Here is a 23,147-nt window from a genome sequence, read left to right as displayed (position 1 = left end):
GGACATCCCAAACTCTTTTCTCCCCATCCTGGCCTCTTTCCCTGCCACCACCCTTGCTTGGCAATGCCTCACCCCTGCTGGAGCCCAGATTCCCCACTTAGAACACAGCGGTCCCCATCCGAGCACCTCCAGAGAAGCCACATGGCACATTGGCACGTCCAATGATGTCAGCGATCCCACCCCCTGTGCCTCTCCAGCCCGGGAGCTGGCTCGGATCCCCCCTCTCTTGCTTCCCCCCTCAGCTGCCTCTCCCCCTGCCCTCCTGGCCTGTGTCCACACCCTCTGCCTTCTCTTGGGGGACCCGGAGGGAGCCCCCTGTGCCAGGCCCCGTCCCCAGCCCAGCCCCTCTGCTCTGTCGCCTGGAAACACTTTCTTCGCCTTGGGCTCAGCTTCTGAAAGCATATTCCCCGTCATCTCATGTCCTGTTGTCTGTCTCCTTAACTAGACGCCTGCCCTGGAGAGGAGCCACCTTGTCTGTTCCCTTCCTGCTGTGCTCCCGCTCCCAAACCATGCGCGGCACCCGGCAGACGCTCGGGAGCCTGGGTGCACGCCCGACGGGTGACTCGGGGCACCGCGTGCCCGGACCTCCCCTCCCTGCAGACCCGCCCCTCCCTGCCCACTCCGTCCCTGCCGGCGCGCCGGTCACTGCCCACGCCGGAGTCTGGGCGCACGCCTGTTCACAGTTCTGACAAACAGTAGGAACTCACATGGTCTCTAAATGACTGAATAATCATAAAAAGGAGTATTCCAGGCTTGATGCTGGGGGATACATCGGACACCATCGCTACTCCCAGAAGGAATCGGGGTGCTCTGTGCATCGCCAGCACGAAGCCCGGAATAAGGGACGTGACTACACAGGGGCTCCTGGGCCTGGGTCCTGGTCTGCACGAGGCCGGAGCACCCCAGAGGCTTCTGCTCTACAACGTGGAGGACTCGGGACTTTTCTCCCCAGTTGCTTGGGATCGCCAGTACCAGGGTGGGAACTGGGGCATTTACAGGCGCGGGTTCCTTCCACCCACTGATGTCACCTGGTTTACTCTGGGGGTGCAATCAGGCCCTGAGACCACCCCCACCAGGCTTCTGGGTGTTGCTTTTCTTAAATTGTAAGTCCTGATGCCTGTGTTTCAGGCCCCTGGTGCTCCCTTGCCCTGTCCGGGTATCCTCCCACAGCCAGCTTCCTGGAGACCACTGTCTGCAGAGCATCCATTAGGGAGACAGGCATCCGAAGGTCTGTTGGGTCCCTAGGTGTGGCATCAACCACAGCCTTGCTTTAATATCGGGCCACCCCATTAGCCACCTGATTCCTCAAAGCCAGAAATGGGAAGCAGAGCCCTAGATCTCTGGACTCGAGAGCCAGCTGGTGGGAGAGGAGGAGGCTTTTGCTGGTGTGGGTGTGTGTGTGTGCGAGTGTGTGCCTCGGATGTTGGAATTCCACCCTGCCTGTCCGGGGGCTGCCTCTCCAGGCCTCCCCAGGGCCCATACCCCGGTCCCAGTGTCCCTAAGACCAGGATGCCTCCCCTCCCAGGGTGCAGAGGGCCTGGACCGAGAGCACGGACATCACCGAGGTAGGCACAGACCAAGTGCATCGCGGAGGAGCGGGATGCAGGAGGCGATACCGTCAGAGCCGGGCTGGCCGCTGACCGTTAGGGCTTTCTCCCCACCTGCCGAACCCCAGGCCAGGGGCAGTGATTCCCTGAAGCAGCGTGCGTGTGTCAAGCTCCACAAATGTCACACGCAGCAGGAGCGGCCAGGGCCAGCCCCGAGGCCCGAGGATGCTGCTGGCAGCCCATCTTATTTCCTGATACCTGAAATCATCGGGCAGATGCCTTCGATAAACCACACAACACCCAACAGAACAGCCGTCAGGACACAGAGGGCCTTGGGCATCTAGGAGGAGGGTGTGCAGAAGGAGGAGCACCTCGTCTTCCTACAGGTGACAAAGGGAGAGCCATCTCGAAAGGGGCGCTGTCGTCCCCCCCCACCTTTAATCCAGAGGGAGCAGGTTTAGCACACCCCCGGGGACAGGCTGGGTGCACTCCTTCGTGCGTATAAACGCTGTCTTCAAACCCCACTCTGCACTTATTATTTCGAGAACTTTGTGACTTGCTCTTGCTCAGCACTACGGGTGCCCGGCCAGAAATGTGTGAATATTAAAGACACCCACTTCCTGTTGACGAGGTCTCCCCGTCTCAAGACTTAAAAATAATAAGATGAATTCCAGAGATATTGCAATTCTAAGTCAGGCTTAAGAAATTCTGAATGGAAAAGAAATCCGATTTTACTGTTTCTCCTGAATCTGCAATGATATACAAAACACACACACACACACACACACACGCACGCCCGATGGTACATTCTTGCAGAGTTTGAGAGCATTTCTTCCACTCTGTTAAGTGGAGACTTCGTCCCATCACTTGCTCACAGCCACTGAGCACACGCTATGTTTTTTTTTTTCTTTTTCTCCCTCATAGCATGTGCAAAGCACGCAAGACTAGCAATCTGAAAAGAAATCAAGGATTCTGGAAGGAATTTTGGCCTCCATGTGCCCAGGATGCAAACAATAATCAAAGACACTTGGGAGCAGAGGCCCATCAATGGCAAATTCATGGGGGTGCCAGGAGGAACCCCGCTGGAGACACGACAGCCATTCCGAGGTCAGACTCTTCCTCTGCTCCGCCTGCACTCTCCGCCCCAGGGCTGGGGTGGCCGCGGCCCACACAGGGCTGGTCAGATGGCTGGAAGCTCAGGACGGGCTGGGAGTAGAGGGGCCAGGGTGCCCAGCTCCAGGGACCTTCTCTGGGAAGGCAGCTTGGCTCTGTCGCCTGCAGTTTTTGTTCAGCGATGACAAAATGTTTCCAAACAGCCAGCCAGGTGTTTGCAAAACACCTGTGACCTTTCAGAAGACTTGGCTAAACCCGGGATAGGAGGGCGGTGGAGGAACCCGGTTTGCTGGAAGTCCCCTGGATGAGCCTGCGGAAAGTCCTGAGGTCACAGAATGAGGGGCAGCAGGTGAGTGCACCCAGGGCCCTGGTTTCCTCTCTCTGTGTCTCGCTCCCGGAGGAGCAGGTTAGGGGGACCCGCGGAAGGGAAGAAAAGCCGCTGTAAACGAATCAGAAAGTAAAAATACTCCAGATTCTTGGTGGATAAACCCAGGACAGATAATGAGCGCACCTTTGAAAGACAGGAAAACTCTGGCGTTCCTGGTGCCCTCGAGAGGCCTTTCAAGAAACAAACTGAGCCGCCAGCAACAGCCCAGGGAGGGGGCGACGGGGAACTCTGGTCTGGCTGACGACGGTGCATCAGGAGAAGCACGTCCGAGTCCTCCATGGTACCCTTGCCAGGCCGGCCACGTCTCCAGGCGACCGCCCACACATGGAAGCCTCCGGAAGACCGCTTGTGGGTTCTGCATCCATCTTAACTCTTGCTCCCCAGCCCCTCCTGTGAAGTAGTATTTCCTTTAACACGAGGCAGAATGATTCCAGGCGAGATGCAGAATTTAAACCCCACACCGCTGCCCTCCTAACGCCTGACGTTCAAAAGGTACCATTCACCCGTAGCCTCTGTCTTCCCTTAGAGAACGTTCTGTTTTGTGCAGAGGCGTAAAGGGGGGACGAAGTGAGCAGCAGTACCATGGAGGTGGTCACCCAGTGCCGCCGTCGGCCTGTCCAGCCTCCCCTTTACTAGGGACAGGCTGCGGGCTGCAGGTGGGGGGAGTGCACCAGTGCAGACCCACACAGGACTGCTCCCCTGCAGCTCTGGGGAAGCAAGCGGCCCCCCTGGAGTCACCACCCACAGGGCCTGCAAAGTGTGCAGTGCTGGCAAAGAGGAAGTCCTCCTGTGGCCTCTGGGGCGGGGCCCCCCCAGCCCCAGGAGCAGAGTCCTTCCCTGTCTGCATACACAGCACTGGGCCACCTGCCAGATGACCGCCTCACTTGATGGGGTTGCTAACTGGCTTTCCCACGGCGGGTCCCAAGAACCTGAACGCCCCACTCCCACCTGCAGCACAGGAGGCGGCCTCCCCCCCATCCTGCTGTTCATCAAAGCAGAGCCCGAGGATTCCCTGTCAGGTCCCCCGCGTCTCATCCCGAGGTCCTGACCTGCAGAGGTGACCCAGAAAGGGCAGGGCGAGCCGGACCACGCCCCGGCGCGCCGCGGGAGGGCCCGGGCCGCGATCCCATCCCTCTCACGGCTCCCCCCTCCCAGCCGGCGGCCCCCCGCGGGGTGTGGGGTGGGTCGGCAGTGGCAGGTGGGCCGGGGATGCTGAGCGTTCCCTGTCTCAGTTGTCGCCAGCTGAACAATGGAGACTCGTGCAGAAGAAAAGGAATCGCAGGTCCTGCAGGCCCGCAGCTGCCCAGCGCCCCGGCACCCCGCGGGGCCCCCTCCGGAGTCTGCGAGCTTCCCCGGGCGCCACCTGCTCCTTCCCCCAACAGACGCGCCCAGGGCCGAGCACCTCCGATGGAAACCGGGTCCCCCGATCGCGCGGGCTCCGAAGGGGACGCAGCCGCCGCGCTGCTGCGCTTGCTGGGGCTCGGGGGCCGCCCCGGGAGCCGGCCCCGCGGGAGAGCGCGAGCGGGGCGCGGCGCGAGGGCGGAGGAGCGCGCTGCGGGAGGACCGGGAGCCCGAGGCCCCGCGCCCGCCGTGCCCGGTAGGGGGCGCTCGCCGGCGGGGCCGCGGCGCGGGCGGAGGGCAGGCCTCGGCGGGCCTCGGGCGGCCGGCGCCCCTGACGTCACCGCCCCGCGGTCGCCAGGGCGACGGCCCCATCAGCGCGCGCGTCAGAGCCGCCGGTCTCTTGGCAACGGCCCGATCTCCCGCTCTCCCTGCGCCTGGCCCGCGGCCGCGCGTCGCTCTGGCGTCAAAGCGACGTCAATGGGGCTGTAGCGCTCCGGCGGCGGCGGCGGCGGGGGGGCGGGGCCTGGGCGGCGGGGGCGGGGCCGGGGCGGGGCCGGGGCGGGCCGGGGCGGGGCGGGCGGCGGGTGGCGCGTGCGGCCCGAGCGCGCGGCGCGGCCCCAGAGCTGACATGCGGCGCGGCCCGGGCGGCGGCGGCGGCGGCGGCGGTGGCGGCGGCCCGAGCAGCAGGCGCCCGAGCAGCGCGAGCGGCCGAGCGGGCGGCGGGGGCCGCGGGGACAGCGGCGGCGCGGCCTCGGCGCTCGCGGGGCGGCGGAGGTGAGGCTGCGGCGCGGGCGGAGCGGCCGAGAGTGCGCTCGGGGCGGCGGGGCCGGGGCTCCGGGGCTCTGGTTCCCGCCGCCGCGCCGGGCTCCGGGGCCCGTAGGGGCGGCGCGGGGCTCGCGGACCCGGACGCCTCCCGCCCCGCCGCCGCTGGGCTCCCCTTTGTTGGGCGGCGGGCGGGGGGGCGCGGGAGCGGGTCAGCGGCCCCGGGGGCTCCGGGGATGGAGCCGACCGCGGGCGGCGGGCGGGGAGGGGGTCCGGGTCTCCCGCGGGGCCGGGGGCTCGGGGGTCGGGATGGAGCCGACCGCGGGCGGCGGGCGGGGTGGGTCCGGGTCCCCCGCGGGGCCGGGGGCTCCGGGGTTGGGATGGAGCCGACCGCGGGCGGCGGGCGGGGGGATCCGGGCGCCCCGCCGGGCTGGGGGATCGGGCTCGGGATGGGGCGGACCGCGGGCGGCGGGCGGGGGGTGGGTCGGGGCGCCCCGCGGGGCCGGGGGTCTTGGAGCTCGGGATGGAGCCGACCGCGGGCGGCGGGCGGGGTGGGTCCGGGTCCCCCAAGAGGTTAGGGGATCGGGGGTCGGGATGGAGCCGACCGCGGGCGGCGGGCGGGGGTGGGTCCGGGTCCCCCGCGGGGCCGGGGGTCTTGGAGCTCGGGATGGAGCCGACCGCGGGCGGCGGGCGGGGGTGGGTCCGGGTCCCCCAAGAGGTTAGGGGATCGGGGGTCGGGATGGAGCCGACCGCGGGCGGCGGGCGGGGGTGGGTCCGGGTCCCCCAAGAGGTTAGGGGATCGGGGGTCGGGATGGAGCCGACCGCGGGCGGCGGGCGGGGGTGGGTCCGGGTCCCCCGCGGGGCCGGGGGTCTTGGAGCTCGGGATGGAGCCGACCGCGGGCGGCGGGCGGGGGTGGTGCCGGGGGTCTTGGGGACGGAGTGGAGCGGCCCGGGCGTCGGGGCGGGGCGTAGCAGAGGGCGGGGCCGGGGCAGGGCTGGGTCGGGGTCCGCGCTGAGCGCCCGTGGCCCGCAGGTGCAGCGCGGAGCCATGGTGATCATGTCCGAGTTGAGCGCGGCCCCCGCGGGCTCCGGCCCGGGCCAGCAGAAGCCCCTGCGGGTGGGCTTCTACGACGTGGAGCGGACCCTGGGCAAGGGCAACTTCGCGGTGGTGAAGCTGGCCCGCCATCGAGTCACCAAAACCCAGGTGCGTGGGGGGGGGGAGAGCATCCTGGGGGCCGCTCGCAGAGTCCCTGTCCTTGGGGTTCATGTGGGGTGTCTCAGCGCTGACAGTCCCACAAAGAGAAGATGCTTTAGATTATGATTCTGAGTGATTTGTATAGGTATTAGGGGACAGCAGACAGTAATGACCAGATAACCCAGGGTTGCCCTGCCCGTTTAAACACTATTAATGGTTACTTTGGTTATTCCTTATTCCCCCCCCCCCAACTTTTGGTGACCCTTTGGGGACATAAAGTGTTTTTGAGATTAAGCTGCAAAATACATGACATATAAATGGAAGGTTGTTTTTTTTTTAAATATCCTTTCTTTTAAATTGTAGGTTGCAATAAAAATAATTGATAAAACCCGATTAGATTCAAGCAATTTGGAGAAAATATATCGTGAGGTTCAGATCATGAAGCTTCTGAATCATCCTCATATCATAAAGCTTTATCAGGTAAGGACTCCAGTTTGCCTTTTGCTGTTATGTCCGGCAAGTGCATTAGTTTCAAGAATAAGTCTGCAGTTTCTCAATCTTGCTCCTCTTTGGCTACATGTGGCAGTCTGGGAGCTGGTTGTGTAGGGTAAATAGATCGATTTTTGTGAGCTCTTCAGATGTATTTCCAATTATTTTCTTGCTTTTGGGTCGTAACTGAGATTTGCCTCATTAGAATTTTATTTAGTCTTGTCATTCATTCCGGTTTTAGATGCGTAGAGGTTGGTTGTTTACATTTAGTTTACTATGAAAACAACCAACCAGATCAATGTATTGCCACAAGTCAAACATTTAGCGGAGAAGGACAGATTTTAGTGCAACGAGACACTTCCGCCTTTGGAGATAATTATTAAACTTTAAAACTGGCTGCTCTTACCGGCTTCTGTAAACTTGCAACAGCAGCATTGAGCACTCATCTTCCCATTTAAACTCTCCCATCAGAGACTGGAGAGATGAAAATACCTTCGCCGTGGTGAAAGTGGGGAACTTGACATTTAATCCACATTAAGAACATGCCTCACCCTGTCCCGCCTGTTGGTTTGTTCTGTGACTTTATTTTTGTTATCGTGTTGAAACTAATACATTATAGCTTTGGAGTATGGGCGTTGATTGAATTAGGACAGCAAAGCCGAGCGGTCTCGTTGGCAGCCGCCCGCTGGTGCAGGTGAGGGGGGCCTGCTCGCAGAGGAGGAGTTCCTTGCACGTCCTCAGTAGTGTCCCATCCAGTTGTGTTGGCTGTTAAGTTCCTTTCGGTGTTGGTCATGGAGGCCTTGAATCTGGGATGAATATGGCCCCGTGTGTGTGTGTGTGTGTGCACACGCGTGTCCAGTTGGCAAGCCTGGATGTCCAGTGTGATAGGAGAGGAATCAGAATAGAAACTATGCCACGGAAGCAGCGTCACCCGAGCTTGTGTCCCCCTGAATGACAGTTTACTCAGAGTCATTAAGTGCGGCGCTCCCGTCACCATCCACCCGGCTTGTGTTTTGTTTCTGTGTCATTTTTCAGTTGTGCTGCTTTGATAAGAGGTTTCCTCATGGTCACTGATGTCAGCGTCTGAGAAATGTGCCTGGCCTGTTTCCGCAGGAGTGGGCTGAACCCTGTTTTTGACTTTGCTGGAGGGATGAGCCAGCGTGCACCTTCCTGGTCTTCCTGTCCCTCCGCTGACCCATTGTGTGGAGCAGCCCAGTTAGACGGCGCGCTGCCCGCGTCATCAGAGTTAGAGGTCCTTTCGGGGCGAGGCTGCTCGCTGCTCCCCGGGGGGTCGGGCTGGGAGGGGATAGGCTTCCGTGGGACAGCCACGCATGTCCGTCCCCGGGTTCTGACACGGTGTGTACTTCTCATCCAGCTGGCCCAGGCCCCACAGCCTCGGGGGAGTCACTTCCCTCTTGCCTTGAGGATTTCTGAAACTCAAAACCTGTTTGCTCTCCTCCGTCCCTCTCTTTAGCTGAGGACAGGGACAAACCGTGGTCTCACCCGCGACTCTGCCGCACGCACTGAGCGCCAGGGTGGTTAAAACTTGCCCTGGTTTCACGTTCTTGTTAGACTTAACGGCTGCATGCAGTTGTCTTTAAAGTGTCTTTTTTGAGGAACAACTGCATTTCGAACCTGAAAGCAGTCTGTTCCTGTAAGAATGTATTGTCCCTGTGTCTCCCTCCAAGAGATTTTATTTTATTATTTAAGATTTTTTTATTTATTCATGAGAGACACAGAGAGAGAGAGGCAGAGACCTAGGCAGGGGGAGAAGCAGGCTCCATGCAGGGAGCCGGACGGGGGACTTGACCCCGGGTCCCCAGGATCAGGCCCTGGGCCGAAGGCAGGCACGAAATCGCTGAGACCCCCCGGGGCCCCGCTCTGAGAGATATTAAAATACAGGGACGTGACTTGGTTTTACAGATTAATTCTACCTTGTTTCCTAATTAGTTAGATTTGAAGCTCTTTTAAAAATTGTTTTCAAAGCGAGATAAAATTCTCGTAAGTGAGCCCAGAGGGTGTATGTGACCTTGGCTGTTGCTATTGACACACACCTACGGGGTGCTGCTCGCTGGCCGCTGCGGCTCGCTTACCTGGCCGGGCGGCTTCCCAGCCCCTAAGTGATCGCGTGGCCAGCGCAGGTGGGAAGGGGGGGTCTGCTATCTATTATTCAGCTGGTACTGGCCCCCGGCCTGACGCACTGCTGCTCGCAATGCTGCTCGGCGGCGTCCGCGCGTCTGAGGCCTCAGGGCAGGCGGGGCAGGTGCGTTGGGCTTCCAGTGCGTCAGGCCGGGCAGGCTGATGGAGAATTCCCCTCCGACGTTTTCTATTCTTTTCCTGAATAGGAACCCCCATCTTTGTTCCTCTAAGGCAGAAGTGTTTATTTTCTTTCCTTTTTCAAGATAATGGATGCACTCATGCTGGGGAAGTTAAAAATTTACTGGGGTTCAAGTGGATTATTTATACCACTGGTATGTTCCCTTTCCGTGTGGTTCAGCGTTCGGTCTTTTGTGCTTTTAGGTTATGGAAACAAAGGATATGCTTTACATTGTCACCGAGTTCGCCAAAAATGGAGAAATGTTTGGTAAGCCACACCTATTTCAGTATCTGTTGACGACAGACGTGTAACTTGTCAGGAATCCCTCTGCGGGCCCTTGGGTCCGCCCATCTTACGAGTCCACAGTGCTCTTCAGTTGTGCCCCACAGGGTGGCCAGACCCTTGGATTTTAGGGCTATAGCTTTGTTTGGTCGCTCCACAGATTATTTGACTTCCAACGGGCACCTCAGCGAGAATGAGGCACGCAAGAAGTTCTGGCAGATTCTCTCGGCCGTCGAGTACTGCCACAGCCACCACATTGTTCACCGGGACCTCAAGACCGAGAACCTGCTGCTGGACGGCAGCATGGACATCAAGCTGGCAGGCAAGGCGTCCGCAGCCCGGGCAGTGCCGACCTGCAGGGGCGAGGGGTGGCGGGCGCAGGCCTCCGAGGGCCCTCCTTGCTCACCGTGCATTGGGCTTTGTAGCCTGGGCCCTGCCCTTCGCCCTGTGACCTCACTGTTTTCTCATCCCACAGATTTTGGGTTTGGGAACTTCTACAAGTCTGGAGAGCCGCTGTCCACGTGGTGTGGGAGCCCCCCATACGCCGCCCCGGAGGTCTTTGAGGGCAAGGAGTACGAAGGCCCGCAGCTCGACATCTGGGTAGGAGCCCGTGTGCACGGCGCGTGTCAGACGCCCGGACTCTAGTTAACGGCTAAGTGTTCTGGGGCGCGGGCCTGACTCGCGACGTGTTGCCCTTTGCAGAGCCTTGGCGTCGTGCTGTACGTCCTGGTCTGCGGCTCGCTCCCCTTCGATGGGCCCAACTTGCCGGCTCTGCGGCAGCGGGTGCTGGAGGGCCGCTTCCGCATCCCCTTCTTCATGTCTCAGGGTAGGCACCGCCAGCCGTCTCCCCCGCCAGCTGCTGGGACTGTTGGGTAACCGGGATGCGAGTTTGGGAGAGGAGGGAGGAATTTATATCCTGAAATGCCTGCCTGACTGTGTCTGAGCGTGCCGTCAGGTCCGTGAATCAGCCCCGTGTTCCCGTGGGGTGTTTACAAGCTGCCCGCAACTGAAACCCAACCCACTGGGTGTTTCCTCAGTGCCCTACTTACAGGGCAGGCGGTGCCTGGGCTCTGCTGCCCCCCGAGAGGGCCTAGTCCTGGGTCCCTGCCGGCCCCGGATCTGGGGACGCTGGCCTGCTCACTGGGGATCTAAGTGGTCCCCTGTCTGGCAGGCTAGCAGGACCGCGTGCCCCCAGGGGCCCGGCCCCTCCACCCCTGGCTCTCCTCGGCGACAGGTTGAGCTGACCGCCCAGGCCGCTGCTCTTGGTCCCGGTGTTCTCTAGGAGAACCACTCGTCTGTCCGCCCTCAGGAAGGGAGTCTCGTCCCCAGCAGGCTGCCATGGGGCCGGGTGGGGGTGGGGGCGTGTGCGCAGGTGCCACGCCGGGCTCAGCAGGCCTCCCTCGTCCCCCAGACTGCGAGACGCTGATCCGCCGCATGCTGGTGGTGGACCCCACCAAGCGCATCACCATCGCCCAGATTCGGCAGCACAGGTGGATGCAGGCTGACCCCTCCGTGCCACGGCAGGCCTGCCCGGCCCTCTCCGCGCTCAGCTACAACTCCAACCTGGGCCACTATGACGAGCAGGTGTTGGGCATCATGCACACCCTGGGCATCGACCGGCAGAGGACGGTGGAGGTGAGGGCCCGCCGCGCCCCTGCCCCGCGCACTTTGACGGGAGAGGCGCTCGTTGCGAGGAGAAGCAGGCACTAGCCCGAGGAGTTAAAACGGGAACAGGGGTAATTTAAGGGCCAGCTGTCCACTCCTCTGAGGGATATTCTCGGCCACCCCAGAATAACCCTGGGAACAGGCTCGTCAGGAGCCTCAGCCACTCGGTGAGCGCAGGGAGGCACCACCCCCATGCGGGCGGCTGCACCCCACTCCCGCTGGCCTCGCTCTGACCCCACCTCTCCGCCTCCCCCAGTCCCTGCAGAACAGCAGCTACAACCACTTTGCCGCCATCTATTACCTCCTCCTCGAGCGGCTGAAGGAGTATCGGCACACGCAGCCGTCGGCCCGGCCCGGCCCCGCCCGGCAGCAGAGGCCCAGGAGCTCAGATCTCAGCAGCTTCGAGGTGGGGGAGCAGTGTCCTTCGAGCTCTGCCTTGGACTGCGCCCCCGCCCCCGCCCCAGCTACAGATCCCTCGCTCCGAGGGCCTGGGAACGGGAGGCCGAACGGCCGCCCCCAGGTCACGGCCCCTGCCCGTTAGGCGTGGGGAGGGGGGTCCTGTGTGAGCCGCGGACCAGAGGCGGGCCTGGCGGCTCTGCCGAGCTCGGGCACCACCCTGTGGCCACCTGTCCCTTAACTGTCTCCGCTCTGGCTTCTTGACCCCGTCCCCTGGCACCCTGGGCAGTGTGGCCTCGGGGAAGCCCAGTCAGCTAGCACCTGGTGTCTGCAAGCCCCCAGCAAAGCCAGCGGGGCCTCCTCATGGCGCCGCAGAGCCACCTCCCTGTCCCTGACGGCGTCTGTCCTCTGCTCGCCCACAGGTGACTCAGGAAGCCTTCTCCGGTGACCCTTTCCGATCCTCCCTGCTGTGTCCTCAGCCCCAGGCCTTGGGGCCATCTGTCCTGCACGCCGACACGGACTGTGACCCCCTGAGCTCGCTCCAGGTGTGTGGCTTACCCTGGGCTGCCGTTGGGGCGGAGGGGCTTCTCCCAGCCGTAGTGCCGGTGGCACCCAGGCCCCACGAGCCCCAGAAGTCACTGGATCGTGTCTGTCCCTTCCCAGCCCTTGCTTTTCCCCCTGGACGCCAACTGCAACGGGGTGTTCCGGCACCGACCCATCTCCCCCAATGGCCTGCTGGACGCGCCCATCAGTGAGGAGGTCGGGCAGGCCCCAGGCCTAGAGGAGGAGCGGGAGGCACAGAAGCCCCCGTCTGGCAGCACCGCCCGGAGGCACACGCTGGCCGAGGTCTCCACCTGCTTCTCCCCGTGCGCCCCTCCGTGTAAGTGTCCCCGTGGGCCAGGGACGTGGGCCTGGAGCTCAGCCCCGGGGTCGAGTTTACGGTTGAGGTTCCCGCCAACTCGTGTGAAGCGTGCCCTTGTTGCAGGGCAGCTTCTGCTTACACTGGTCCAGATTTGTCATTTGTTTAACCCCCGAGGCCGCGTGTGACCCTCCAGGGGCAGAAGGGTGTGGGGCTTAGCTGCCCCCCGGGTGTCTGGAGGGCAGGTCCTCCGTCCAGGCCCTGCATGACCTGCATGAGCCCCCACTCAGCCGCGGGGGAAGCTGCACCGTTACGGTGGTGGCTCAGACTCTGGTAGCCTCCGGCCATCACAGACCCCGCCCAGCACGGCTGTCCGGCCTGACGTCAGGCCCCATGGGCCACCCACGGGCCGGGGAGAGGCCGCACCAGGCATGGAGGAGGTGTCCATGCCCATTCCTCTCAGCCGTGGCCACAGCAGATTGCCAGTGAGAACTATGGGGTGCTGGGGGCCGCTTCTGACCTTGGGGAGCGTCCGGGGCCCCCCTAAGCACGTGCTTCTCCCACAGGTATAGTCATTTCCTCGTCCACCGCGAGCCCTTCGGAGGGCACCAGCTCCGACAGCTGTCTGACCTTCTCGGCAGGCGACGGCCCGGGAGCACTCAGTGGACGCCTGGCTGCTCAGGGGCTGGTGGGCACCTGCTCCCCTCTCAGACTGGCCTCACCGCTCCTGGGGGCCCAGTCAGCCACTCCAGTGCTGCAGGCTCAGGGGGCCCCGGGAGGGGTCACTCTGCTCCCCATCAGCTTCCAGGAAGGCCGGAGGGCGTCAGACACCTCGCTCACTCAAGGTGGGTTCCCCTTTCACGCACACTCCCGCCTTTCCCGGAAGATGCTCTGTGGCCCTGGGGGGCATCACAGTCCTGGCGCAGCCCAGCTGGGTGAGCAGCAGTCTCCTGGGGTGAACTCAGTCTCCCGGGGGCTGGTCCTAAAAGCCCAGGGGACGCCAGGATGCCCAGCAGTTCCTGACCTGCAGGAGGCAGCTCCCCTTGCCCGCCCAGGCTCGCTCCCTGTTCCAAGGCGCCACACGTGCCCTCCTTCCACAAGGGACCCCCTGTCTGCCCAGACTCCTAGCTGCACCCCTGGGTTGGGGCTGCTGCTCCAAATCAAACAAAGATGACTTAGCCTCGAGGGGGCTGTAGTAAGAAGTGACCGGGTGACCGGAGAGGAGCCGTGAGCCCCGCAGGAAAGCGTGCCATCGACCTACCCCATCGTGTTTGCACCGGATCCCTCCTTAGGGCTCCCCCAGGTCTGCAAACCCTCACTCGCCCTGGGACGGAGATCCACTGACCAGCCTGGTTTTGCTCCCCGCAGGGCTGAAAGCCTTCCGGCAGCAGCTGAGGAAGAACGCGAGGACCAAAGGGCTCCTGGGTCTCAACAAGATCAAGGGGCTGGCTCGCCAGGTGTGCCAGCCCTCCTCCTCCAGCCGGGCCACCAGGGGCGGCCTGAGCGCCTTCCAGCTGCCCACACAGAGCCCGGGCCTGCACGGCAGTGGGCCCAGCAGCCGGGAGGGCCGGAGCCCCCTGGAAGAGGTGCTGCACCAGCAGAGGTACGCCCGCTTGGCGCCCGCCACCCTCGCCGCGGTAGGCCTTGCGCACCGCTGGGTTTCTTGAGCCACCTTAGCTCCTGAGCCCGTCCCCTGTGCATGTAATCAGATGCAGGGCATGGGGAGGACTGCGGGGGGCAGGGGGCCTGCTTCCCTGTAGGTGGTGACGGAGGTAGGAGCCGCCAGGTGCCCTTGCTTTGAAGCCCGCCCGCCTGTTGGGGGGGACGGAGGGGGCAGGGAGTGAGCGTGTCACGTCTGGGCGGCATCTCTGAGCCGCTGCAAAAGCGAGCTGCGGAAATGTCAGGACTGCTCGGGGGATCGTCACACACGGCATTTCACGTAGTGAGCAGCGACGGGGCAGCCCTTTGGGCCAGTGGCAGCACTTGCGGGGGGCGCAGCGGGCAGAGCGGCAGTGACCTGTTCTCCCTCCCGCCCCCTCGCGTCCCGCAGGTTGCTCCAGCTGCAGCACCACCCGGCAGGGCCCCCCGGCTGCCAGCAGGCCGCCCCGCTGGTCCTCGCCCCGTGTGACGGCGCCCTCCTTGTGTCGGGACTCCAGAAGGAGCTGGGGCTGGGGCCCGGCCCGCTGCTGCCCCCCCACCTCCTGCACGCCGGCGGCTCCCCGGTGGCATCGGCGGCCCGGCTGCTGGACACCCACCTGCACATCAGCCACACCGTGGCCCCCCGTCCCGCCGCCACGCTGCCCCCCGGCTTTGTGGCCACGGGGCTCCCGCAGGGGGACTGTGAGATGGAGGACCTGACCGCGGGCCAGCTGGGCACGTTCGTGCTGGTGCAGTGAGCGCCCCGCCCCTGCCTCCGCCTCCGCTCGGGCCGCCGGCCCTTCGAAGCAATAATTTCAGAGGATGTGAAGATGTTTCCGGACTCGAAGCCAATACGTTTCTAGAAGCGAAACAAGCAATACGTTTGGTGTTTTGGCTTTTTAGTTTATTTTTTGTTTGATTTTTGGTTTGTTTGTTTTTTTTTTTCCTTGCACTGAGCAGATGTAACTCTGAGTAGGGCCTGGAAACTTTCTGAAGAAAAATAATAATCGAGGGGCGTGTCGGGGTGGGTGGACGGGAAGGGGAAGGAGGGCGGCGGGGCGCAGGCGGCCGGCTCGGCTGGGCTGGCCAGCGCCACCACGGTCGGTCGGGGGCGGCGGGAGGGGACCTCGGGGGCCACGGAGGGCTTGCCTCGGAAGAAACCGCGCGTGAGCCGCGTGTCCATCATGTGTGTGCCTGTGAGTGTTTAGCATCCTCTTTTATTTTTAGTTAACAATTCTCCACTTCCCGAAACATTTACGCTTCAGAGTGAGAACTGTGAACTTTCTGCTTTACGCATCCGTTTTTGTTTTTGTTTTTTTTCTTAAAAAAAAAGCTCTGTTGGCCAGCCCAGGAGAAAATAATCTACAAATTCCTGGAATTCTCCACCCTGAAATCAGAACCCCAAGGACGTTTTTGTTTTTGTTTTTTTCCCTTATTTTAGATGAGAACTTGTATCCACTGCTCGAGAGTCAGGTTTCCGGGATTCTTCAGAAGAGCCACGGGAAGAAACTGGCAGGGGTGGGTGACTGTGAGGCTGGGACTCCGGCCCCGGGGCGCAGGGCCCAGATCCCCCGCGTGCCTTGGAGGGCCCTAGACGTTTCTTCCCGCTGCCCATCTTATTTCCGCTGCTAATTAAGTTTTTACGCATTTCATTATCAGGGTCCAAAAAGAACAACCGACTGGGGTGGGGGACGTGCAATACGGCAGGGGCGGTCGTCGGGTGGGGGTCGGGGGTCGGGGGCCCCCACCTGCCCGCGGCCGGCTCGTGGTTCCAGGGGTGGCCCTGCCTTCTCCAGGCCTCACGCGTGTCAGGCTTCCTTTCGTTCAAGAGAATGAAACGAGAGGTCGGATCAGTGTTGTTCAAGCTCTGTTCCTTTTTTAAAGCAAACGTTGTACATGTATATAAATAGGAGACAAATATACACTACTTATTTTTTATATTTTTTACTACACTCTTTTGTGTTCCTGGTTTCAATTTTCCTCTCTGGTTAACGTGACAAAGCGCCAGCACCGGGTCGGCATGGAGGAGGGCGACGAGGTGCGCCCTTCCCCTGGCAGGTGATCTCAGGTGGCTGCTGGGTCAGTCGCGCGCCACCCGAGTGGAGCGACGCGAGCGGCTGCTGCACGCCCTCCGCGCCCGGCGGTCCCCAAGCCCTTACCGGCGACCCAGGTGCCTTCAGCTCACTCTGGCTCTTACGCCCTACAGTATTAACAGGGGGAAAGGTGGGCATTTGTAGAAGCCAAAGACTGCCCGGGGCTCCTCGCGGGCAGGGAGGCCGCGGGGGGCGCGCCCGGGTCTGTGCACCTGCCCAGCTTGCTGCTACCGGCCCTCCGGCCGCCGCTACTGCCCTGTGGCTGTCGCAAGAGTCGGGGAGGGGACTGTCCTCGTGCCTGGCCGCAGAGAAATCACCAAAGCCTCCTGCTGGCTCGGAGAGAGGGTCGGGGCGCCCGGGCCTGCGGCGCCGCCGAGGCCGCACGGCTGACTCCCCACCAAGCCGCTCCCCTGTTCTACTCCTCGCTGTTCTAACGCCGCAGATCAAAGGCCTCAGAACCATGACAAGCACTTTACTTTCACGGAGGTTTTCTTTCTTGCTGTGAGCCGTGTGTCTCTGCGTCTCGTGTGTAGGCGTGTGCGACGTGTGTTTTGTAGTTTCCCCCCACGGCGCCGTGGGGCAGGCTGGGCGCCTGTTTATAGGCACTACGTGATCTGAGATGTATATAGTCTGTTTTTTTTTTTTTTACCATAACTGATTTAATTATTTTATTTCTTATGTTCACATGAGAAATGTATGCCAAAATGATTAGTGGGTGTATGTTTTTTAATTTAATATTTAAATAAAATATTTGGGGGAACAAACCCTCGACCTTTCCCCGTGGCTCGTGTCTGTGGGAGTGCCTTCCTTCCGAGCCGCGTCCTCCAGCCTCCACTCAGGTTTCACATCTTAAAGGAGGGGGACACGGCGCCAGCTCCCGCATCGGCCTGGCCTCGAGGAGCCGGTGGCCCCCCGGCAGCAGCCACAGCCTCCTCCCCTGCCCTGAGGTGGGAACCCACCTGCTGCTGAGCAGGGCGGGTCAGGGCCTGGAGCTCAGTGCACCCTGGCCTTGCTGGTGGTTCCTGCTGCCTGCCCGGCGCGGTGGGTGTGGGTGCTGAGTGGTGGGCATGGGTGCTGGGTACTGGGCACAGATGCTGGGTGGTGGTTGTGGGTGCTGGGCATGGGTGCTGGGTGGTGGGCATGGGTGCTGGGCATGGGTGGCGGACACGGGTGATGGTGACAGGCTCTACGAACCTGGCGAGCATGTCACAGCCCCGTCCATCCTCCGCCGGCCCTTCCCCTCCCGGGGCGCTGCTCACCCCTTCCCCCTTCCCCCCTATTGCTCTGTGAATCCACTAGTGAGTCAAGGGTTTGGAAGACTCTCACGGCCAATCGCTCCCAGTCTCTTAAAATCGACTTTCCTGAGTCCCAGCAATGGGGTGGACGCGGCCGCCAGACAACAAAGGGAATCTCCTCGTTTTGACTCCCTGGCAAATATTTTTTGGTTGAAAAGTTCTTCAGTCTCTTCCACGCACCGGGATGGCCCTTATCAAAAGAACGTCAACGTGCCGGGGAACTGGAGCGCGGCCCGCGGGTCCGTGCACTGCGCGTGGGAAGACCGCGGCCAGCGGAAGGCAGAGACACCCGGCACCCGTGGGACCCCTTCGCTCCCGGCTGCGAGCCAGGGGCCCCCGGGGCGCGCACGGGGAGCAGCACTGGCCGCGGGCAGGAAGGGGCCTCTGACTCCTGCTGGAACGCAGACACCCCTCGAGGACGTTACGCTGAGTGCGGCCGGCCAGGCGCGGGAGGACAGACCCCGAGTGACCCACGTACGTGGGCACCCAGAGTGGCCAGGCCCGCAGAGACAGGAAGGGGGCGCTGGCGTCGGGCCTGGGAAGGGGGCCGGAGTCAGTGCTTCGTGGGTACGGGTCGGTGTGGGGACGAGAGAGAGTTCTGGATACGGGCGGCGGTGAGAGCCAGGTGACGACACAACTGGACTTCACGCCACAGACCTGGACGCTTAACGTGGCCACGATGGTGACTGTCACGTTACGTGTATTTCACCGTAACGAGAAGAAACTGTCTCGGGCGGTGCCCAATGTGAACCGTAGCGTCCCCGTGGTGCATCGGAGAGCGAGAGGACAGCAGGCTGGGACCCGCAGGGTCCTGAGAAACGTCGGGGTCTGTCGGCCGGCCCGGAGATGACAGCACACCTGAGCACCCCTCGGCGGGGCAGCCAGCCCATGGGCGACCACTGCTCTTGCACCGGGTGGCTCCTGGTGCTGCGGGCAGGACCAGCTACAACATCCTGCACGGAGCCGAGACTCTGGGGGTGGGGAGCTCAGGCTCGATGGCCCCCTGCGCCTGTCCCCAGCCAGGTCCCTGAACGCAGGCTGCACGGTTTTGGGTATGCAGGAGGCCACCACGTGTTGACCTGGTGTGCGGGGCCCTCAGCTCCCCAGCTGAGGGGGCTCCTGGAGGGCCGGCCACGTCCTGTCCCCACACCTGGGGCACCGGGAGCAGCCAGTCATGGGGAGCTCGTGGACAGACGCTGCCAGCTGGGATACCCCACGTACACACTGGGCTTCGGAGTCTGTGGGGGGCTGCCACCACCGTCACCATCTCCATCACCACCACATCACTGTCACCGTCACCATCACCATCACTGTCACCATCATCACTACCATCACTGCTACCGTCACCATCACCGTCACTGTAATCACCATCACTGTCACCACCACCGTCATCATCACCATCTCTGTCACCGTCACCATCACCATCACCATCATTAAATAGCTCCTAACTCCGTTGGGCCGGCTCATCTGCTCTGGAATCCTTCCGGCCCCACAGAGCGGGGAAGCCAGCGCAACCGTGGGACTGGGTGAGGCCCGCCGGCGTGTTGGGTTCCCCACCCCTGCTTCTTGCTTTTGCAAGGGCCCCACCCACTCAGGTGTGTCTCCAGGTGTTCACAGTGTGCACAAGCCATTCCTGTTGGGGCCTGGCAAGGCTCAGAGGTGCTTTGGCATGTCCACGGGCACAGGGCTGCTCCACTGAGTGATGAGATTCGGAGAGTTTGTTTCTTGGTCTCCTGGGTGAGGGTCCGGGGGCCGCCCAGAGCCATGACCGCTGCAGACCAAGGGGTGCCTGAGTTCTAGAGTGTGCAAGGTGGAGCCGAGCCCAGCACGCAGAGGAGCATGAGGGCCTAAGAAGGTGGCCTCTGGGTTCAGACACACCTGGGTTTGGTCCCTCGTCTGCAGCTTTCTAGGCCCGTGACCGTGGACAAGGGCTGCACCGTGCACACGGTGAGTGGACCAGCTGGCTCAAGGCTCAGCCACTCGTCTCAGGCCTGTTGTTGAAAATACTGGCTCAGATAGCTTTCTACCTTCACTGGGTGTGTCCCCTTCCAGCCACAGGGCTCACATGTAAAGCCAGGGCTCCTAGGACCCGCCGGATCACAGATCGCGGGCTGTGAGCGGCACACGGGTGTGAACGCACCCCCACAACACAGCAGCCCTGCTGAGGTGCGGTTGGCACACGGAGAGACGCGCCCTCCCCGACCGTGTGGTTCACTGAGCTTTGACCACACATGGATCTGTGGGGCCACCACCAAACCCAGCACACCTGCCCCATGTCCCCCGGAAAGCCCCGGGTCCTCGGCAGGGGCACTTCCTCTTCCCCTGGCCTCCGGCAGCTGCTGGCCTGCTTTCCGTCACTCTGTGGATTAATTGTGCATTTTCTGGAGTTTTCTATGAACCAGCCGTACTGCGTGCGCCCCCCGCCCCGGCCCCCCGCCGTCTGTCCGGCTTCTTTCTCCCGCATCGTGGCGCGGCGGCTGGGCCGGGTGTGGCCACCTCCGGTCCTGAGAGCGCTGCTCCCGCTGGGACGCACCAGGGTTTGGGATGCGCGCACCTGCCGGCGGGCAGCGGGTCGGTCCGGTCTGCGCTGCTACACGTGCGGCCGAGGATGTGCGCCCGAGTCCGTGCGGATGTGTGTCGCTTCTCCGGGGAGAGGGAGGTGCAGTCGCTGCGTCCTACGGCACGATCGCTGTTGGCTTCACAAGAAGCTGCCACACCGCGACCCGAGTGGGCGTCCCAGGTGGCCCTGCACCTTCCCGGCGCTCGGCTCTGGGTGGTGCCCGTCTTTGGGGTTTAGCCACTCCAGGAGGCACAGAGCGGTATCTTACTATGGCTTTATTTGGCATTTATTTTGCATTTTCCTGATGACTAGTGATGTCTAACATCTTTCCATGTGCTTAGCGGTGATTCTGTTTTTCAAGTTTATTTAAGCCTTTGCCAATTTTTAATTGGGCCGTTTGCATTCTTATTATTGAGTTGTAGGAACTCTTTATATATTTTGCATGTAAGTTTCTTGTCGTGTGTGCGCCCATACACACGTGTGTATGATAAACACCTTCACCCAGGTGCGCGTACAGATCGGCACAGGTACGTGGGCACACACACATGCATACAGAGTGTTTCTCCCACCTGTGGCTCGCTTGTCACTGGAAGAGAGGAGTTCAGAGTTTTAATTTTTATGAAGTCCCATGTATTTTATCTTTTCTGTTGCTTCTCGTGTCCTAAGAGATCCCTCCTCCTCCCCCCACCCCCGCAACGTTGAGAGGACCTCCTGTGCTTCCTTCCAGAAGCTTCTCATGCGTTCAGCTCTTGGTCCACATCTACAACCCGCTTTGAGATTAGTTTCTCCTGCGGTTTGGGGCCGCAGTGCCGGCTCACGTTTTCTCCCTGGGTCTCCAGTCGTCCCAGCACCATTTATGGAAAAGTCTCTCCTCTGCCCCCATGGAGTCAGTTTGAGACATTTGTCAGAAAATCAGCGTCAACGGAAGGGCCTATTTCCGGTCCCTGTTCCGTTCTGCGGAGCTGGACGTCTCTGCCGGGCAGTACCAGGTGGTCTGGATTATTTTATCGTTACAGGCGACGTCTTGGTGAGGCTGGGTAGCGTACATCGTCTAATCCCGCTCTCCTTTCTCGACGTTAGTTTTGCTTTTGCGGGTCCGTATGCATTTTGGAGTCATTGCCGTTCCCTACAAGCTGTTCTGAGTCTGTGTATGTGTGTGGAGTCGGTGTTCATCCTCTCCTGGAGGCCTACGGAGCGCGGCGGCGAGCGCGCACGGGCCGGGGCCGCTGTGGGGGGGCTGTAAGCCGCCCAGCCCGTCTGGTGGCCACACGGAGAGCGATGCAGTCCCCGTTTTATCTGAGCTTTGGAAGTTCGTGTTTTTCAAGACGACGGCACATTTCATCTGGCTCATTGGGTTTATTTCTCGGAGGCTCCCGATCGCCTCCTCGTCTCCTCTTATTGGACCGCAGCGTCGTCTCCTGTCGCGTGGAGCCTCGTGCCGACCAGCACACGGCTTCCTCCGTGGCCGACATGCTGGGTCCCGGTCGCCCGTCTGGCTCTTCACCTCGGGGCTCGCTCTTCCTTGCATGTCCTCTGCGGGGCTGTGTTTTAAATGCTCCATTTCGTCTCCACAAGGAGAGGGGCTGCGGCACCGCCCGGTCCACCTCCCACGGGTCACACTCTGGACACATGGCCACAACCCTCAACGGGGAGGCTGTGGGCTTCAACAAAGCCGCCCACTTTTATCATATTCTTGAGAGCAGTGTTTGCATAAGATTTACGTCACGGTCACAACCATGACACAGGCTTGCAGACCAGCAGACCCCAACAGCTTTCACCAAAGGATACAGAGACGGTCTTAGCGAGGACAGGTGGGCTCCCTTTCCCATGAGCTCCAAACCTGGCACAGAGGTCGGGCCGTGTCCATCTGGGGGACTTTGCTTGTTCAGATGGGACTGGAGCAGCCGGCCGGTCATGCTTGGAGGCTGCAGGTCCCTGGCCGTGCTCCGTGGCCCAGCGAGGCTGCAGCCTCTCCAGCCCTTTCTTCCACCTGCCACATGGCTGATGGCAGCACGCGCCCCAGGCTGTCGGCGGGGAGGGGGGCGTCCAGGCACGTATGAGCAGAGTGTGACCCGGGGGGACACTGGGCCAGCGTGAGCTGCTGCTTGTTATTCCTCCTACAGAAGCTTCTCCCTGACGATGTGCAGCCTGGCGGCCAAGGTGTCAGTTCCCACCGGGCAGAAGCTTGGGGCTGGGGTTTTGGGCCCAGGTCAGCTGAGCCCCACTTCCAGCCCTGGGGCCTTGATGCACTGCTTGTCCGTGTCCTCTCACTGGCTGATCAGAAGACCCCAAAGAGCACGTGGGGGAAAGAAAGGGGTCCTGGGGTGCGTCCAACCATCCAAATCAGCACTGGGGCAGCCATCCCCGAGCTTGGGCACCTCAAGGTGCAGAGTTGCCCAAAGGCACCTGCGCCAGCCAGTTTCTCCCACCAGCCCCAGCCAGGGATCCTGCTGGCAGTGAGCTGGCCCGGAGTCTTGGCTTTGGATGGGGACTCCCGGCGTAGGGGGTGATGGATGGATGGAGGAGGTGGGAGCCAGCTGGAAGGGCCTGGAGCCCTGCCGGCCACCACCCAGGAGCCCTCCACACGCCTACAGCTCCTGGGGGGCCTGCCCACCCTCTCTCCGGGCCGGGGCTGCAGGCAGGCTGTCCCCCGCCTTCGGGCCCAGGCACTGAAGACACCTCAGGGGCAACTTCCCTCTCCGGACGGGGTATAATTAATTCTCCTGAAATAGGCATGACGGCCCAGTAATCTTGGCCTGTCTGGGTTGGGTGGTGATTATCGCCTCTCGCAGGTGTGGCGTGGCACTGGCCACCGGGGATCCCGAGTGATTGCAGACCTGGCAGGTGGTGCAGGGGAGGGTCAGGGGCAGCCAGGGGGGCGAGCTGCTGCCCACCACAGCCACCGCCCCCCACCCCGAGGCCGCGGGGTCAGGAGTCACGTACAGTTCCAAGGGGTGGGGTTGGTGCCGAGAGTGCGTGGCTGGTCACACAGGCTGGTGGCCAGGGTGGGGCCGGGCGGGGGGTCAGTGAGGCTTGGATGGGGCAGGGGAGCTGCGTCTGAACGGAGTGCCAAGCCAGGTCCCGCGGTGGGAGAGGGGACGCCCCCACCACGCACACCCCAGGGACGTCACCCCCACCAAGAGGAAGCCCTCGGAGCCTGGGTCACTGCCTGGGGCTGCCACGGTCTGTGGCGAGGTGTCGGACAGG

At 62.1% G+C, this 23,147-nt stretch overlaps 1 protein-coding gene and 1 long non-coding RNA gene across 3 annotated transcripts; one reads left to right on the top strand and one right to left on the bottom strand.

Moving 5' to 3' along the window:
• Positions 1–2,253: 2,253 nt before the first annotated feature.
• On the bottom strand, positions 2,254–4,637 carry LOC140621749 (uncharacterized). 2 transcript variants are annotated; one of them, XR_012021510.1, is made up of 2 exons: positions 4,451–4,637; positions 2,254–3,438 (listed from the first exon to the last, which is right to left on the bottom strand). It is a non-coding gene; the product is annotated as an uncharacterized lncRNA (long non-coding RNA). The 2 variants fall into 2 exon arrangements; XR_012021511.1 differs by lacking the exon at positions 4,451–4,637 and adding an exon at positions 4,098–4,439.
• Positions 4,638–5,071: 434 nt separating this feature from the next.
• On the top strand, positions 5,072–16,868 carry SIK1 (salt inducible kinase 1). The gene is made up of 14 exons (XM_072807118.1): positions 5,072–5,163; positions 6,185–6,355; positions 6,710–6,826; positions 9,356–9,419; positions 9,595–9,756; positions 9,910–10,034; positions 10,137–10,260; positions 10,846–11,069; positions 11,356–11,505; positions 11,918–12,040; positions 12,159–12,375; positions 12,921–13,199; positions 13,723–13,957; positions 14,405–16,868. Exons 2-14 carry the CDS (start codon positions 6,200–6,202, stop codon positions 14,748–14,750), a joined length of 2,322 nt encoding a protein of 773 aa, XP_072663219.1. The 5' UTR covers positions 5,072–5,163; positions 6,185–6,199; the 3' UTR covers positions 14,751–16,868.
• Positions 16,869–23,147: the final 6,279 nt, after the last annotated feature.

This window comes from Canis lupus, chromosome 30 (genome assembly GCF_048164855.1).
Source record: "Canis lupus baileyi chromosome 30, mCanLup2.hap1, whole genome shotgun sequence".
Lineage (NCBI taxonomy): Eukaryota > Metazoa > Chordata > Mammalia > Carnivora > Canidae > Canis > Canis lupus.
This window is presented reverse-complemented; position numbering and strand designations above follow the sequence as displayed.